Source organism: Somniosus microcephalus, chromosome 11 (assembly GCF_052327205.1).
Source record: "Somniosus microcephalus isolate GS21.2 chromosome 11, FLI_Smic_1.0, whole genome shotgun sequence".
Lineage (NCBI taxonomy): Eukaryota > Metazoa > Chordata > Chondrichthyes > Squaliformes > Somniosidae > Somniosus > Somniosus microcephalus.
In genome coordinates, this window is record NC_140997.1 from 143781221 (window position 1) to 143796591 (window position 15371).

Sequence of the window (15371 nt, forward strand, 5' to 3'; positions counted from 1 at the left end):
ATGCATCATTCACTACCTGTATCACTCGATTGATTTTCTTGCCCAATGCTGACCCAACTCCCTCTTAAAATTACTGATGCTATCAGTATCAGATTGAAAGCACAAGTGGGTCCCCTTCAAGATACAAGAAAGGTGTGAGAGGTCAAAAGTCTGACAAAAGTTTAACCTATTCCGCCCCCCCCCCGCACGGTAGAGGATGCTGGTAAATGGAAAGAGAACAACAAGAGGAAGAACTTGCATTTCTATAGAACCTTTCACTGCCACAGGACGTCCCAAAGCTCTTCACAGCCAATGAAGTATATTTGAAATGTAGTCACTGTTGTAATATAGGGAAATGCAGCAGCCAATTTGTCCACAGCAAGGTCCCATAAACAGCAATGAGATAAATGACCTAATACTCTGTCTGAGTGATGTTGGTTGAGAGATAAATGTTGGCCAGGGCACCAGGTGAGAGACCCTTCTCTTCATAGAATAGTACCACGGGATCTTTTACGTCCACCTGAGACGGCAGACGGAGTCTCAGTTTAACATCGCATCCGAAAGATGACACCTCCGACAGTGGCAGCACTCCCTCAGTATTGCACCGGGAGTGTCAGCCTAGATTATGTGCTCAAGTCTCTGGAGAGTGCTACCACTGAGCCAAAGAAGACACTTAATTTACAAGACATCCTACTGAAACTGTTGGAAACATTACAGCAATGCAGGACAACAGATCTTCAAACACGGATTGTTATTTTACAGGCAAAATATGCACACTTTCAGGCATCCTGTGTAATAAGCGGGGCGGGGGAAAGGGTGAAATCCTCGTTTCCTAAATAAAGCAAGAGAGACCTTTTACAATGCCCCTGAACCACCAATGAAACACACAAATTTGCATCTTGCGATTCCTACAAATAGAATGGCTAATATTTTCTTGTTGCCGCTAAAACAAACTTGTTACCTGCCAGCAACAATGATGCTTTAATATTTCTCAAGAAGTTAATGAGTTACAACCACTATAAATCTCCCAAACTCCCCATATCCAGTCACGAAATGTGCAGCTGAAGTTATAAAATGGCTGAACCGCCAGCAGGGAAATTCCCAATCTACCCCCAATATCTGGCACTTGCTCAGGTTCCAAGCGGCAATCCTCTTTCTCCTTCAAAAATGCAGTAGAGATAAAGGGTTTTAAGAAAAAGAAAGATGAACTCGCATTTATCTCGCGCCCTTTCACATTCTCAGGGTGTCCCAACGTGCTGTCAACCTTTGAACTGTGTACAGTACCCAATTGTTGGGTGAAGCAATATTTGTTTCCCAGTGAGTGTTCTGTGCTCTCTCTCTCTCCTCTTTCCCATCCTGATCAGATGTTTCTTATACATTCTGTGTAGCTTTGGACGGTACCATAGGTACAGGCACTGGGGGGGGGGGGGGGGGGGGGGGGCGGTTATGTCTCCCTGTTTTCCCTCCTCCAAATTCTGGATTCCCCTTGATGTCCCCCCTACTCTTTATATGTAGTGCCCCCTGGATGGATAAGGATTTTTAAAAAATCAAATACTACTCGTAACGACAGAAATACAGAAGAAGAATTCATAATAAATCGATTGATTTCCTTTATCTTTAGTTCACATCCTATATTAGAATATAGAGAAGCAGGCTGCAAAATTTGAGGTTGTAGCGTCGGCCGTTAAGGCCGGTTTTGTTGAAAAAATGGCGGCCCCCTCGCTTCTGCTCACTTCCAGCACGGAACACGGTGGCTGCCATTTTGGAGGTCCGCAGCGCTGCCGCTGCCTGCGCTTGCCTCTCCCATGTAAACATGCAGATCGTGACGTCAATCGGCAGGCAACGCCTGAAGACTGCTTTCAAAAATGACAGCCTTGCTTTAATAAAATGCAGCGTCGCGGACACAGGGCCTCCTGCTGAGCGCACAGCCCATCAGCGGCACGACAGGTGCTGGCTGGGCTGTGCGCTAAAATCATTCAAATTAGCAGGCAGCCCCTAATTAAAGTGCTGCCTGCGCTTTCTAAACGGGCGCGAGCAACCTCGCCCCGCGGTGCCCCCCCGCCCATTTTTGGGCCTTATCGAATTTCACCCCGCAGTGTCAAGGCAGATATTCTGATAGGTGAAAGTTCAGGGATTGTTTTAACCCTTTGGGTGTAATGGAGTGACCCGAATGCAGTGAAATTCACTTCTGGAAACAGGAAAACACAACAGAGCCAATGACAAGCTGAACAGATGTGGGGGCTAACTCTCGTCAGTTTGCTGATAATGTAATATTGTAATTGTGTGAATGGCAAAGTACATTGTTAATAATCTTAATTATTAAGATTCATTATTAAAACAGTGTCAGGGTTGCCCAAGTCCACTTCAACCGATGGCTCCCGGTGCTGTCCCACACTGCCCCGCCTGCCATTCGCTGCAATGCCACTGTGCTCCGTGAGATGGAAAAAATCATCAGCAACATCGACCTTTCCTTCACAAAGACTTGAAAAACCCACCATGAAAGCACTTAAAATCATGCCGGCCATTCTGGGGAGCAGCAGCCAATATTTATGCAGCGGGTGTCGACCCACTATCCAGATGGACGGAATCGTGGGACGCATGTAACATAAAGAACCAACACCTCATCACTGACCCACCAGCAGAGGTCCCTGGCTCCGACCTCCCTCGGAGACAGTGGACGGGCTAAACCCAATCCGCACAGGGCATGGACGACACGGCCTCCTGCTCCACAAGTGGAAGATGAGGGGTGACCCGAAGTGTGACTGTGGCCATGAGTTCCAGACCGTGGAACACATCACATCAACCTGCCCACTGAGATCTGTTGTGGGAGGCCCCTCATTGCCCCACTCGGCATCTCAAGAGGCCATTGAATGGAGAGCCAAACCTGACATCCCATTATAAGCTTTTCCCCTCATATGAAATTTGTCGGAGTAGTAATAAACTTATTTAAATATCAACATACAAAAAACTAATGGCACTATCAAAAGATGTGACCAAAAACACAAGGAAAGGATAGTTTGCTGATGTTTCAAGCACACAGCTGTGGCTCTGTGTTAAAGGGGAAGGAAGTTCTTGAGCAAGGAACAATTCTGTTCAAACTGCTTTGCCGTTTTATGGAATAATCGGAGCAGAAATTTTCCTTTTGATGTTTCAGACAAAAATCTCCTGTTTCTGGCCTGCATTGGCACCCTCCAGCCGGGTCCTCCTCACTGCTAGGCTGCTCCCGTGCCTTCAATACTAGGAAACTATGCTATTAGTTGGGAAATCTACATCCAAACCTCGCCTCTCCGGTGCTTGCATGGCCCTCCAGTACACTCTCCATTCCCAATGGAGGACGGTTGTTTTAAAATTGGATAAATTGGCCACCAATTTGCTAACAAGCCATCAACAGTTTTGTTGCGTCCGTGTATAATAAGACACAGACTGCGGAGAACGGTACAACAGGTGTTTACTCAACGTGGCTCACACTGCAACTGATCTGTACAGATTACTACTCAGTGCTATATACAGGTGTGGTCACTGCCGGTACTGCAGTATACATGAGCTGTAAAACATAGTTCCCCCCTTAAAGGTATATACATTACAATTCCTCCCCTTTTAGATTAACAGTACCATAACACTCATTTAACAATTAAATATCAAACTAATTACAATTAACACTTTTAACATGCAACATTAGCTGAAAATAGTCTATTTATATATTCAGTCTTTGGGGAGGCTTCCTGATCCTTTCTGGATAGCGCCTTTCCCGAGTGTCTTGCTCTTGGTGCGGAGGCGATTCTGGCCCCCTGTCGTCGGTTGGTTCATCAGCTTCCGATGCTACTGTTTCTGGGGTAGATGCGACCTGTACGTCGAGTTCATCACCAGGTACGTATGGGCGAGGCATGGGGTTGACTTGTTCCTGTGACTCTAGGATCTGGTCAGCATGGCGTCTCACGATGCTCTCCCCAACGTCCACTGTGTACATTAGTGGGCCCTGCCGTGTGCATATCGTTCCTGGCTGCCATTTTTCTGTTCGGTAGTCGCGGGCCAAGACTGGTTGCCCTACATTGAAGCTCCTTGTTGGCTTCTCATGGATGTGCTGGAATTGCTTACTCTCAACATCTCTTCGTACGTTTGGTCTGAGCAAATCCAGGCGAGATCTTAACCTTCGGTTAAAGAACATCACGGCTGGGGCCTGGTTGGTGACTGCATGTGTCGCATTCCGGGAGGCGAACAGGAAATTGTCCACCTTGTGCTGCAGCGGAATGTTGTCATTGTACATAGCCTTTATTGCCTTCTTAAAGGTTTGTACGAACCTCTCAGCCAATCCATTTGTGGCTGGATGATACGGGGCGGATGTGTAATGCCTTACCCCATTCTTTTTCAAGAACCTCCGGAACTCTTCGGACACAAACTGTGGTCAGTTGTTGGAGCAAATCTGTTCTGGCAAGCCATTCCGGGCAAAAATGGTCCGTAGGACTGCAATAGTTTTCTCCGTGGTGGTGGAGGACCTCAGGCCATTTCAAGTGCGCATCCACGGCTATTAAAAACATTGAGTCCATGAATGGACCAGCAAAATCAATATGCACCCGTTGCCATGGAGATGAGGGCCACTCCCATGGGTGTAGAGGGGCCTGTGGTGGTGCATTTTGGACTTTCTGGCATCCTGAGCAGCTCTTGGTCAGGTCCTCGATTTGTTTATCGATTCCCGGCCACCACACATAAGCCCTGGCTAGGCTTTTCATTTTTACCCCTCCCAGATGACCCTCATGAAGCTCATTGAGCACTCTATCCCTTAACTTGGGTGGAATTACCACTCGGGATCCACACATCAAGGTCCCCCGGCACACTGACAGCTGTTCTCTCCTTGTCGAGAATGCTGGCAACAATGAGTCGCCAAGTGCTGGCCATCCCTTCACCGTCAAATCATATACCCGAGACAGTGTCGGGTCATTTCGGGTTTCCTTTTCGATACAAGCATTAGTTACCGGTAGGTATTCAACTATAGTCGAATGGAATATTTCGACAGGATCCACTGCTGGTGCTTCCTCTGCAGTAGGCAGTGGCAGGCGTGATAGCCCATCAGCATTTCCATGCTGTTACGTGCCCTTATATTCAATCTCATAGTGGTGTGCCCCTAGAAAAAGTGACCATGTTTGTAGTCGTTGCGCAGTCATCACCGGAACGCCCTTCTTCGGATTAAAAATGGAGACAAGAGGCTGGTGATCAGTCAGCAAGGTGAATTTCTGCCCGTGCAGATAGTGATTGAACTTTTTCACTCCCCACACTAGGCTGAGGGCCTCCCTGTCAATCTGGGTGTAGTTACGCTCGGCTGAGGTTAGTGATCGTGACGCAAAGGCTATTGGCCTCTCTGAGCCGTCCGAGAATTTGTGCGACAGCACCGCTCCAATGCCGTAGGGTGACGCATCACATGCCTACCGAATTGGTAATGCCGAGTTGTAATGGGTCAATACCTCTTTCGATGTGATTAGTGTTTTGCTCTTCTGGAAAGCTCGTCTACATTTGTCACTCCACTTCCATGGCACCCCAGTTTGCAGTAGGGTGTTCAGTGGGTGTAGTATTGTAGACAAATTTGGCAAGAACTTATGGTAGTAGTTTACCAGCCCGAGGAACGACCTCAGTTGTGACACATTTTCCGGTGCTGGAGCCTTGACTACTGCCTCAATCTTCTCTGGGGACTTATGTAACCCCTCTTTATCGATAACGTGGCCACAATACGAGATCTATTTTCTAAAATACTCGCATTTGGGGCGGTTAGCTCGGAGCCCATATTCCTGCAATCTAGTGAGCACCTGCTCCAGGTTGGCAAGGTGATCACTGTCATTTTCACCCGTGACCAGGATGTCGTCCAAATATCACTGGGTCCCTGGGATCCCTTGCAGGGCTTGTTCCATTGCCCTCTGCCAAATAGCCAGAGCTGATGCTACCCCGAATACCAGCCGGTTGTATTGGTAGAGACCTTTATGGGTGTTGATTGTGAGGTATTTTTTTGATGCTTCTTCTACCTCCATTTGCAGATACGCCTGGGCCAGATCAATCTTAGTGAAGCATTTCCCTCCAGGTAGCGAGGCAAAAATATCTTCAATCGGCGGAAGTGGATATTGTACGGTGTGAAGGACCGGGTTCACTGTTACCTTAAAGTCCCCACAGATGCGAACCTTCCTTGGTTCCCCAGGCGTGCTGCTCAACGACTTTTTCATCACAGGGACGATGGGTGTAGCCCACTTGCTCCAGTCTACCTTGGACAGTACACCTGAACGTTCCAGACTCTCCAGCTCTGCTTCGACGGCTGGGCGGATCGCATAAGGTACCGGTCTGGCCTTAAAAAATTTTAGGCTTGCGTTTTCTTCAATTTTAATCATCGCTGTCATGCCTTTTAGTGTTCCGAGTCCTTGCTGGAACACTTCTTTCGCGTCAGTTAGGATCTTTGACAGTCGCCCAGGTGTGACGTTGTCATCCTTTTTGTCAGCCACAGTCAGTGCCTGTATGGAATGTCAATCCAGTTGTATTTTCCGGATCCATTCACGTCCCAGTAATGGTGGTCCTCCATCTTGCAATACATACAGGTCTAGTTTTGGTGTTTCCTTACCGTTATATATAACGGTCACCTTTATTTTTCCTTTGGGGTAGACTTTTTGCCCCGTGTACGTCTTCAAAATAATTTTTGTGTCTCTCAAGGGTATGTGTGAGAATAGCCGCTCGTAGTCCCGTCGGTTTATGACTGTTAGGGCTGATCCTGTGTCCAATTCCATCTTTACCTGGACTCCTGCTATCTTGAGAGTGACCCAAATGGTTCGGTGCTCCTCCGTTGTGATCACATTATATAGTTTCAGATAACTCAGTTCCCTGCTTTCGGAGTCATTATCACTCTTTTGTTTGTCTGAACTATTCTCCGTCATCTTATGTACCTTCTTGTACTTCCTTTGGTAGGTTTCTTATTGCTGGTTTTCTTTCCCGACCTGCAGACTCGTGCTATGTGTCCTACTTTTCCACACTGTCTGCACACTTTGTCTTTGAACCAGCAATCATTCTGGTCGTGTGTTGATCTGCTGCAGCGATAGCACTCCTCTGTTCCATATGACATTTCGTTTGTGCCATATTCTTGCGGTCTCTGTTGTATCTCTGCAGCGCCCCGTGCTGCTGCTTCATATGATACCGCAATGCTGAAAGCCTTTTCCAGCGTAAGGTCCTTTTCAGATAAAAGCCGTTTCTGGGTTCCTTCACTTTGAAGCCCACACACAAACTTGTCCCTTAAGGTATCTGCCAGTCCCGCTCCAAATTGGCAGTGTTTCGATAGTTTGCGCAGTTCTGTTAAATAATCAGCATTGCTTTCATCCTTATGCTGGTTCCGTTTGTGAAACTTGAATCTTTCTGCTATCAGCAGCGGTGTGGGGTTTAAATGTTCCTTTAGTATCGTTACTATGTCTTCAAAACTCTTTTCCATTGGCTTCGTTGGGGTTACTAGATTTCGTAATAAACCATACGTCTTTGCACCCATTAAATTGAGCAATTCCGACGCTTTCTTGTCATCTGACACCTCATTTGCCTTGCAGTACACCTCTATTCGTTCGACATATGTAGTCCAATCTTCGACTTCATTGTCAAATGCGGTGATACTGCCACTCTTCGGCATTTTGGGTGTGGTTTAAAATGGCGTCTCCCAATGGCTTAAAATGGCGTCTCCCGCGCTTTCCTTCCTCCCCCGCTGCTGCCAACGCCGCTCCCGGCGGCTCTCATGGCAATGGCGGCACCCTGTTGGTTTCGCGCGCTTCTCCTGCGCTGCTGCCAACGCCGCTCTCCGCGGTCCTCGTGGCAATGGCGGCGCCTCGCGGGTTTCTGCGCGTCTCTCTCTCCCTCTCTCCGACGCTGCTCGGCCCCTGAACACCGGCTGCGCCCTGTGCGCTCTGCCCTCTCTCTCTCTCTCTCCCCCGTCGACGCTGCTCGGCCCTTTGCTGTGCCGCTCGGTCGGGCTCTAGCCCGCCGCTGTCCGGGAAGGGTCTGCGCACTACCTGTTGCCAGCCCGTTTCGCTGGACCACCTCGACTGGAAAGCCAAGCCTGGCTCTCGACAGCCTCCCCCGCAATTCTCGAGTCTCTGCTGGATGACTGGGCGGCTGCCCGTGGTCGACGCCCGAGTCTCTGGCCTTGACCTCCAATCCACTGATCTCCAGGAACGAATCCCCGGGAGGTGATGCAGAGTTGCAGATAGGTTCGAACCTGCCTCGTCGCCAATGTTGCGTCCATGTATAATAAGACACAGACTGCGGAGAACAGTACAACAGGTGTTTACTCAACGTGGCTCACACTGCAACTGATCTGTACAGATTACTACTCAGTGCTATATACAGGTGTGGTCACTGCCGGTACTGCAGTATACATGAGCTGTAAAACATAGTTCCCCCCTTAAAGGTATATACATTACAAGTTTCAGTTGTTTACTTTTGTTCTGTTTTTCTCTTCTCTCTTCCCCCAGATTATGCTCCGTGCTCCCTTTCTGGTAACAAAGTGGATCAATGGGCTGCTCTTAAACCTATGGTGATATTTCAGTACTTCCCCTTCATTCAGCTCAGTAACACCAAGACTAACCTGGAGTAAAATACTTACTTTTCTATTTGACTGTTCAGCAGCTTCATGTCTATCTCATTAATGATCTTAATGAACATACATGCAACCACTGGAAAGGGGGATCTGTTCCCTCTAAATGTTTTTTAAACCATCAATTATGTCCCCTCTTCTTTATGCTCCAAATCCCAGAATTGACCTCGGACGTCTCTCCCACCCCAAGTCCTTATGCATAGCAACAGGATTAAGCCAATGCGCCCTTTGAACCTATGCCGCTATTTAGTTAGCCACGGCAATGCAATTTTTTTAACCCCAATTTCCCACCCTTCCACGACTCCGGGCCCACCCCCCCCCCCCGACCCGTGACTCCAGGCACCCCCCGCGACTCTGGGCCCCCCGACCCCTGCGATCCCTGGTCCCCCAAACCGGTCTTGAAGCGACTCCGGGTCCCCTGATCCCCGGCCCGAACAGCGGCCCTGATCCTGCGTTGTCTCAACCACCCCATCCCCACTTACTTGAGGGCCCCTGCGATGCTAGCAGCAGCCTGACGTTTCTCTACTCTTCACTGGCGGATTGTCACGTCAGGCCGGCTCTGTTACAATGCGGTCCGAGACCCAATATTAGGGGTGCCTCCAACCTCACCATTCAGGGATTGATCCCTGCGACCCGCCCGAATTTCTAGACTCCTTTGTGAATTTTGTGGTCATCAAGGGCAGGTAGCTCAGTGTTAGAGAAAGGAACACTTTCCATTTCAGGCACCGAATTCCAGCATCAAACACTCCCAGTTCTGGTACAGCACAGCTGGATGCACCCTCGGAAGGACAGCTCCGACTGCAGCAGTGACCTTTCTCCATCTCCCAGGCTAGCCATCCCTGTGGTCTCTCTGCTCCTCATTTGGCAACCTCACTCGGCAATGTGCTGCTGGCCCACTAGCAGCTGGATTAAGAGTGCCCGATGATGCCTTTAATGAAGCGGGGTTTTTAAACAAAATTCTCTTTCTTACCATGACTTGTTTATCAATGAAGACGTTCTGCCCAGTAACTTTGCTATAAGCATTTACAGGAAGTCCACTTTGTTGGTCAGCAACTCGTTCAGAAATGTTATTTATCCTGATTGAGAAAGAGGAGATAACTTAAGTTATTTCGATCCAGTGTAGCAGAAAATCAGTCTCAGCAAACCCATTTGAAATGGAGCTCACTTCACACTTTGTGCTTGAAGCCCCAGTAAAGTATCCCTTCCTTAAGTGAGTCTGTATTGTAATTGATGGGCCTTCAATAACCACAAAACTAGAGGTTATAGACTTAAACAAGTTGGCTATTAATCACTAAGATCAGAGCTAACATCTCAACACGCCGACTGGTTCACAGGAATGAGTCATACAGATCCTGGGATCTTTATGTAAGAGAAGTCAGGGGCGGAGCCAAGAGCCAAGACTTGGAACCTCCCAGGTTAGTCGGGAAAGAGGAAGTGAAACTATACACAGTGGGGGAGGGTAATATACATGAGTGCAAAACGAATACAGGATCAAGACAAACAGATTTCATTACATTCACCCCTTCTATAGATTTAGTCCATCGGGGTGATGTTTCTTAAAAGTTGGTATAAGTGAATCTGTCGGGAGGTTTTGCAATTCTCAGTGATCGGCGCAAAGCCGGTTGGGGTGCCTCTAGGGGAGTGGATTCTGGTTCCTCCGCTGTCCGGGCCTCCGCAGTGTCTTCCAGGTTATCTGCAGTGTCCTCCAGGTTAAAGTTGGGTATTGATACCTCTGGGCATCCTGTCTCTTTGTAGTGTAGGTCTTCATCGGGTAGTCTCCCATCGTTCTCTCCGCTCCCCGAGGGAGCGAGGACTTTTATGGAAACAGTGTCCTCTCGCCCGTCAGAGTATTCGATATAGGCGTACTGAGGGTTTGCATGGAGGAGCTGTACCTTTTCCACAAGGGGGTCCATTTTATGGCCTCTCACGTGCTTCCGCAATAGTACTGTCCCCGGAGACGTCAGCCACGCGGGTAGAGATATGCCCGAGGTGGATTTCCGGGGGAAAACGAACATCTTTTCGTGAGGGGTAGCGTTAGTGGCTGTACATAACAGAGACCTTATGGAGTGGAGCACGTCTGGGAGGACTTCCTGCCAGCGGGAGGTCGGAAGGCCTTTTGACTTTAAGGCTAACGTGACAGCCTTCCAAACAGTAGCATTCTCCCTTTCCACTTGCCCATTACCCCGGGGGTTGTAGCTAGTGGTTCTGCTAGTGGCTATCCTCTTCGAGAGCAAGAACTGGCGCAGCTCGTCACTCATGAATGACGTCCCCCTATCGCTGTGTATGTAGTTCGGCATGCCAAACATGCAGAATAGATTACAGAGACACTTGATGACCGTGGCACTGGTCATGTCTGGGCAGGGAATGGCGAAGGGGAAGCGGGAATATTCATCAATGATATTGAGGAAGTATACGTTACGGTCGGCAGAGGGAAGGGGTCCCTTGAAGTCCAGACTTAGGCGCTCGAATGGCCGTGTGGCTTTGATAAGGTGTGCACGGTCAGGCCTGTAGAAACGAGGCTTGCATTCCGCACAGATGCGGCAGGCTCTGGTCATTGCCCTGACCTCCTCGATGGAGTGGGGCAGATTGCGGGACTTTATAAAATGGTATAGTCGGGTGACCCCTGGGTGACAGAGGTCGTTATGGAGACCTTGTAATTTGTCCGTATGAATGCTGGCACACATTCCCCGCGATAGGGCGTCTGGGGGTTCATTAAGGGCTCCCGGCCTGTACATAATATCATAGTCGAACATGGATAGTTCGATCCTCCACCTGAGTATTTTGTCATTCTTGATTTTCCCCCTTTGTTTGTTATTAAACATGAAAGCCACCGACCGCTGGTCGGTGAGCAGGGTGAAACGTTTGCCGGCTAGGTAGTGTCTCCAGTGCCGCACTGCCTCCACTATAGCCTGTGCCTCCTTCTCGACAGAAGAGTGCCTGATTTCAGGTCCCTGAAGGGTTCGGGAGAAGAAGGCCACAGGTCTCCCAGCCTGATTGAGGGTCGCAGCTAAGGCAAAGTCTGACGCATCGCTTTTGACTTGAAAGGGAATGCATTCGTCCACTGCACACACTGCAGCCCTTTCAATGTCCTGTTTAATACTGGTGAAAGCCTCCCGGGCTTCAGCTGATAGTGGGAAGGACGTCGATTTAATGAGGGGTCGGGCCTTATCAGAGTAATTGGGCACCCATTGGGCATAATACGAAAAAAATCCCAGGCACCTTTTTAAAGCTTTGGAATTGTGTGGCAGGGGCAGTTCCTTTAGGGGGCATAATTGGTCAGGGTCCGATCCAATTACCCCATCTTCCACCACACAGCCGAGGATACAGAGACGGGTTGTGTTGAAGACACATTTGTCTTCGTTGTAGGTTAGATTCAGCTTTAGGGCAGTTTTTAAAAATCTCGTAAGATTTAGATCGTGGTCTTGCTGGTTGTGCCCACAGATAGTGACATTGTCCAGATAGGGGTAGGTAGCCTGTAGTTTATTCTCGTCAACCATGCGGTCCATCTCACGTTGGAAGACCGAGACCCCATTTGTTACTCCGAAGGGCACTCTGGGAAAATGGTAGAGGCGCCCATTCGCCTCAAACGCGGTGTATGGGCGGTCCTCCGTTCTAATGGGGAGCTGGTGATACGCGGATTTGAGGTCGATAGTCGAGAAGACTCGGTATTGCGCAATCTGGTTGACCATTTCTGATATGCGGGGTAAAGGGTAGGCGTCCAGCTGGGTATAAATATTAACAGTCTGGCTGTAGTCAATTACCATCCGTTTCTTTACGCTATTTTTAACTATGACTACTTGGGCACGCCACGAGCTGGTACTGCATTCAATAATGCCTTCCCGCAGGAGTCTGTCCACTTCCGCCTTGATAAAGTGTCTGTCTTCCAGACTGTACCGTCTACTTTTGGTCGCTATGGGCCTACAGTTCGGAGCGAGATTAGCGAATAAAGAGGGCGGGCTGATTTTTAAGGTTGATAGGCCACAGACTGTGAGTGGCGGCTGGGACCCGCCATATGCTAGCGTGACACTTTCGTGGTGGCACTGGAAGTCCAGGCCCAAGATTACATTAACACAGAGTTCTGGCATCACGAGGAGTTTAAAATCCTTGTAGTCCGTGCCTTTTACAGTCAGTGTTACCACACAGTAGCCCAAAATGTCCGAAGTGTGGGGCTTAGCAGCCATAGCAATTCTGCTCCGTGTAGGGGTTACCGTTAATGAGTGCCGCCATACCAGGCTAGGGTGGATAAAACTCTCGGTACTCCCACAGTCAATTAAACATTTCGTTAAATTCCCGTTTACCTGTATGTCCATCATGGATTTTGTCAACGGGTGTGGCCTGGATTGATCCACCGTGATCGAAGCCACTGTTGGGCCCTGGGCGGCCGTTGAGTCGGGAAAAGATGGCGGATCCCAAGATGGCGGCCCCCACGAGGCGGTGACGGAGTTGGAAATCGGATTCCCCCTGCAGACTTTGCTAAAATGCCCCTTTTTCTTACATTTGAAGCATGTAGCGTCCTTCGCTGGGCATCGTTGTCTGGGGTGCTTGGCCTGGCCGCAGAAGTAGCATTTCAGGCCTCGAGACATTGCCGCTGTAGTAGGACCCCTGGGTGAACTTCTGTGTGGGGACTCCGGCGGCGTAGAGCTGGTCTGAGACCTGGATGGGGAAGATGGCTGATTCCAAGATGGCGGCCCCCTCGGCGCGCACGAGGCGGTGAGGGCCGCATGGCCGGAAGAATAAGAGTCAGAGTTTTTCTCGGCCACGTCCAGCGATCGCGCAGTGGCCACTGCCTTTTTTAAGTCCAGGACCTCCTTCTCCAGCAGTCTCTGCCGGATATAATTCGATTTGAGGCCCGTGATGAAGGAATCGCAGACCAATTCGTCAGAGTACGCGTTGGCCGTCACGGCCTTGCAGTTACAGTCCCGCACCAGGTCCTTTAGGCCCTGTAAGAAATCGTCCATTGATTCCTCTGGTCGCTGCCTGCGTGTAGCCAGCAGATGTCTGGCGTACACTTCGTTTACCGGCCTCTGGTATTGGGCCTTCAGGACAGTGATGGCCTCCGTGTAAGAGGTGGCGTCCCGGATGAACGAATAAATCCGATGACTTACGCGAGTAGTCAGTAGACTCAGTTTATCTACCTCGCTAGCGGATGAGGCCCCCGCGAAGAGTTCGAAGCATTTGAGCCAGTGTCCAAATTGATTTGATGCTTCAGCAGAATGTGGATCCAAGTCCAGACGCTCTGGTTTTAGGAGTTGATCCATCCTAGTATTCTTTAGTGATTAAAATTGATGGGCCTTCAATAACCACAAAACTAGAAGTTATAGACTTAAACAAGTTGGCTTTTAATCACTAAGATCAGAGCTAACATCTCAACACGCCGACTGGTTCACAGGAATGAGTCATACAGATCCTGGGATCTTTATGTAAGAGAAGTCAGGGGCGGAGCCAAGAGCCAAGACCTGGAACCTCCCAGGTTAGTCGGGAAAGAGGAAGTGAAACTATACACAGTGGGGGAGGGTAATATACATGAGTGCAAAACAAATACAGGATCAAGACAAACAGGTTTCATTACAGTAATAAAGCACTATTACTGCAAATATTGGTCTCTTGTGCTGCACGCCATCCACAGCAGACACGACGGGAGGTCAAGCTGTTTCGGGCCTCTGTCAGTGCTGCTACAGCTCGAGTTTCTGGCTCTCTCCTTTGTAAAAGGATGCCAACGCCATTGTGTGCATGTACTGGGTTTGAACAGAACCGAGGCGAAACCACTTCTTTTACAAGATCACTCCACTTGTCTTTATTCCTGTTTAGCTCAGTACCTTGGCAACTGTGGAGTTAAAATTATGATTGGATGCACTCAAAGCAGTACTGAATTTGGGGACTGGAGCCCTGTATCATTGGCCATTGAGGCCTGAGGCCTACTCAGCGCCCCATATGCACTGCGGATCTAAAAGTTACCAAGAGGTATTTTCAACTCTTTGAGCCTGCACACGCATTATGAGCGAAGCTCCTTAACACCACAGATTTTATGTAGATATGGGTAAAGCCCCATAATGTGGCTTGAAGAGCACGTTAGACACTTAGCGTCCATTTGAAATGGGCGTTTCAAAAGGTGGCCACGCTTTGTTGCAAGACCTCCTGCAGCAGGGCCTCCAACCCCTGATCTGTGAAAGGGGCCATCTTCCTTCAGCCATTTCTTTAGCAGCATAAAGGCGCAGCTTTACGGGCAGCCCACAGGAGCTGCTGGCGCAGGAAGCCCTGTCCAGGACCATGGTGTGTCCTCATCAAGTCCCCAGTGCATGATGTGCTGGGTGCCAGATCGGAGTTAGGATACTTAAATGAACTGGCCTCACCTGATTGGGTGAGGTCAGCACCTTGCCTCCAATGTGCACCGATCGTCCGATGTGCAGTGGTCCCAGGGATGCTACACTGGGAGCCGTTATCAGTCCCCTTGTTCTAAACTTGATCATCTGCCTCCAGCCACAAATTTACCAAATGAATCACAAGATTACCTCCAGAGCTAGACGCCGTCTACTGGAAGCATTTATACTTGCATAATATATAGTCTTTGAACACAGCAGATGCCACAGGCACTATGGATAGGATAAGCAACATATCACATCAAGAGTTCCTTATTCTGAACACCTAAAGGGGACTAGCATAGTTTTTTTTCTGGGGGGGGGATTCAGAAGGATCCCGATCAGCTTTGTCCAACACATTCCTCACCCAAAACACTGTGGCAGAAGTTTGGACCTTATCTTTGGGTCCCTTCTGAGCCTATCCTCTTTACTCCTCCAGC

General features: G+C 49.1%; 1 protein-coding gene across 1 annotated transcript in view; it reads right to left on the bottom strand.

Annotated features, from left to right (window-relative positions):
• The window catches only part of LOC147110928 (protein SSUH2 homolog), a 117151-nt gene that overhangs the window by 5964 nt on the left and 95816 nt on the right, over positions 1-15371 (bottom strand). Inside the window, exon 11 of the mRNA XM_086001342.1 lies at positions 9546-9651. Coding sequence (XP_085857468.1) covers positions 9546-9651 — 106 coding nt within the window. The remainder of the gene's footprint in view (positions 1-9545; positions 9652-15371) is intronic.